The sequence below is a fragment of the Mastomys coucha genome, unplaced genomic scaffold, assembly GCF_008632895.1.
Source record: "Mastomys coucha isolate ucsf_1 unplaced genomic scaffold, UCSF_Mcou_1 pScaffold18, whole genome shotgun sequence".
NCBI lineage: Eukaryota > Metazoa > Chordata > Mammalia > Rodentia > Muridae > Mastomys > Mastomys coucha.
In genome coordinates, this window is record NW_022196900.1 from 83575618 (window position 1) to 83578130 (window position 2513).

The 2513-nt window shown below is 50.2% G+C and overlaps 1 protein-coding gene across 4 annotated transcripts in view; it reads left to right on the forward strand.

The window, feature by feature from the left end:
• Positions 1-2513, forward strand: part of Dlgap3 (DLG associated protein 3) — a 69291-nt gene that overhangs the window by 31696 nt on the left and 35082 nt on the right. For all 4 annotated transcript variants that reach the window (XM_031378705.1, XM_031378706.1, XM_031378704.1 and 1 more), the window contains exon 5: positions 142-214. In XM_031378705.1, the coding sequence (XP_031234565.1) occupies positions 142-214 (73 nt within the window). The remainder of the gene's footprint in view (positions 1-141; positions 215-2513) is intronic.

Consider the following 2513-nt stretch of genomic DNA (forward strand, 5'->3'; position numbering starts at 1 on the left):
TCTCTCTCTCTGTGTGTGTGTGTGGTGGGGGTGGGGGAGCGATATGAGGAACAGAACCTGGTCAGAGGCCCTGATATCATCAGGCCCTCTCTCCACCTCGTAGCTCACGCCCATTCTAACCCTGGCTTTTTCCTTTTTCAGCTGCTGTGTCCCACCCCGGATCCATCCCCGGAGTTCCATCCCTGGCTACAGCCGTTCCCTCACAACTGGACAGGTAGGGCGTGGCCCTGTCTACACTGAGGGAAGGGTTAGGAAGGGGAAGTCAGCTCCGTGCCCTTTCTAGGCTGTGATGTCTGCCTCTGTGTGGAGAGAGAGCAAGTCTGGTTCTGGGAAAAGCCCCGAAACCTGCCTGTGACTTCCAGATCTGCCTTGGGCTGGGAATCCCGAAGAACCCACCCAAGTATGCTCAAAGTGCTGAGCACGTGTGAAGGACAGCATCATTTCTATTGGGTTCTCCATCCCTCTCCAAGTCTGACTGCTCCAGACTCATAAATGAAAGTTACAGGCAAGGCATAGGCGGAGCTGAAGTCTACTGGGCTTTCTGGGCCTGAGTTCTGCAGCCACGCCCCTCAGCTCCCTTGGACCACCTTCCCTTTCAACACCTCTGTTTCCTAATCTTTGTAACGACAAAAGTAAGCCAGAAATGGTGGCACTGTGATCTTGGCACTTGGGAGGCAGTGGTGGGCAAGATCATGAGCTCAAGGCCAACCTTGGCTACTTAGAAAGACTGAGCACTCAAAGAAACAAAACCAAAAGGCAATGTTAGTGTTGAATATGTCTCAGGGGATTTGTAGGAGTTCAGTGGAAAACATCATTCAAACAGAAGGTACTGGTCCAAGAAAACTGATGTTTTCTAAAGTGAGTTCCAACGCTGGAGACTTGACTCAGTTAGCAAAGTGCCCGCCTAGCATGCACAAAGCCCTGGGTTCAGTCCTGAGCGATGCATACAACTGGGTATGGTGGCACATGCCCATCTTAGGAGACTGATCAAATAAATGCTCAAGGTCATTCTCAGTTACTTAACAAGTTGGAGGCCAGCCTGGGGCCCAAGAAACCATATCGCAAAGAAAATAAAGTGACTTCTATACCCAAGTGCAGGCCTCCCTTTTCATTAAATGGAGGTAATGGCAGTTTATATTTGAATGTAGGAACAGGGTTGAATAAAGGCTGAACTACTTACCAGCTGAGTGACCCGGGGCAAGTTACATGACTTTTGAGCCCCTTCCTTCCCTATTTAAAAATAGGCATCATAATAGCATTCTTGGCACATAGCCATTGCTCAATAAAGGTTAGCTATTTTTACTGTTTGCTGGGGGGTGGGGGGGGAGGGTGGGGTGAGAGCAATGCAAAGAGCCATGCAGAAGACCGTCCATTGGCTCCCATTGTGAGCCTCGGCAGTCTATCAGAAACCCTTTGTTCCATTTCCTGAATCAGGGATTCTGATTTGGCACAGCTGTCTCTCTGCCTTGAGCCAGCCTCTGTTCCTGGTCCCACCACTTAATGCCCAGTCTTTCTGTCCCTTGACCATGGGTGACATCTAACATAGTTGAGGAGCCTTCTTCCTGGAATATGTTTCTTTGGTGGCTTTTGGACACCACCACCACCCCCATCTCCTCCCATGACTGTGGTGACATCTGTGTCTCAGGACTCTGTCCCTTCTCTGCTTTTTACGCCCACTCCATGGGTGATCTCATCCAGGCTCGTAGCTTTGAATATTACTGAGAACCTGATGACTCCCAGATGCATAACTTCAGCCCAAAGCCTGAGATGCCAGGCAGGAAACTGTGTATTGGAGTTCACTTGGCTGGCTGCTGCAGACGCTTCCCTCCCCCTCCTCCTCCTCCCCTCCCTCTTCCTCCTCCTCCTCCTCCTCCTCCTCCTCCTCCTTCTCAGACAGCTGCTCCACCCATCATCTCCTTTGCAGATAATGACAGTTTTATTTTTCAGGACTTATGGTCTAAAAGCCCAAAGTCAGTATTTTTCTGATCTTTCTTTCCCACCCTCCCTTCCTCCGTCCTCCCCTCCCTCCCTCCCTCCTTCCCTTTCTCCTTTCTGTGCTGTGATTAAACCTTACTCATTAACAGAGCTATACCCCAATCCGTGAAGTCAGAGTGCTCTCTCTGCTAGACAACACTCTATCCTTCAGTCCTTCAGCAAATCCTCTTCACAATATTCCCAGGCTCCATCCACCCTTCACCAACTGCACTGCAAGCCCCCATGGGCTTGGTCGGAAGCTGCCTTCTTGTTGGTCTTCTGTATTTGTCCTGACTCCAACTCATTCTCTGCCAGTATAGCCAGACCATTATTTAAAAATATAACTACATATGTTTGCCTTTCTTCTCAGAGCCCTGGCCTTGCTCAGAGTAACCAGTCAGGGCTTTGCTGGGGTTTACAAAGCCCGGTGTGAGCCAGCCAGTGTGATGTTGTGTTCGTCTCCTAGCTCTGTTCCCTTCCCTTCCTCCACTGCACTGCACCGCCTGTAGACTCCAGCCTTAGGACTTGAGCATTTGTTA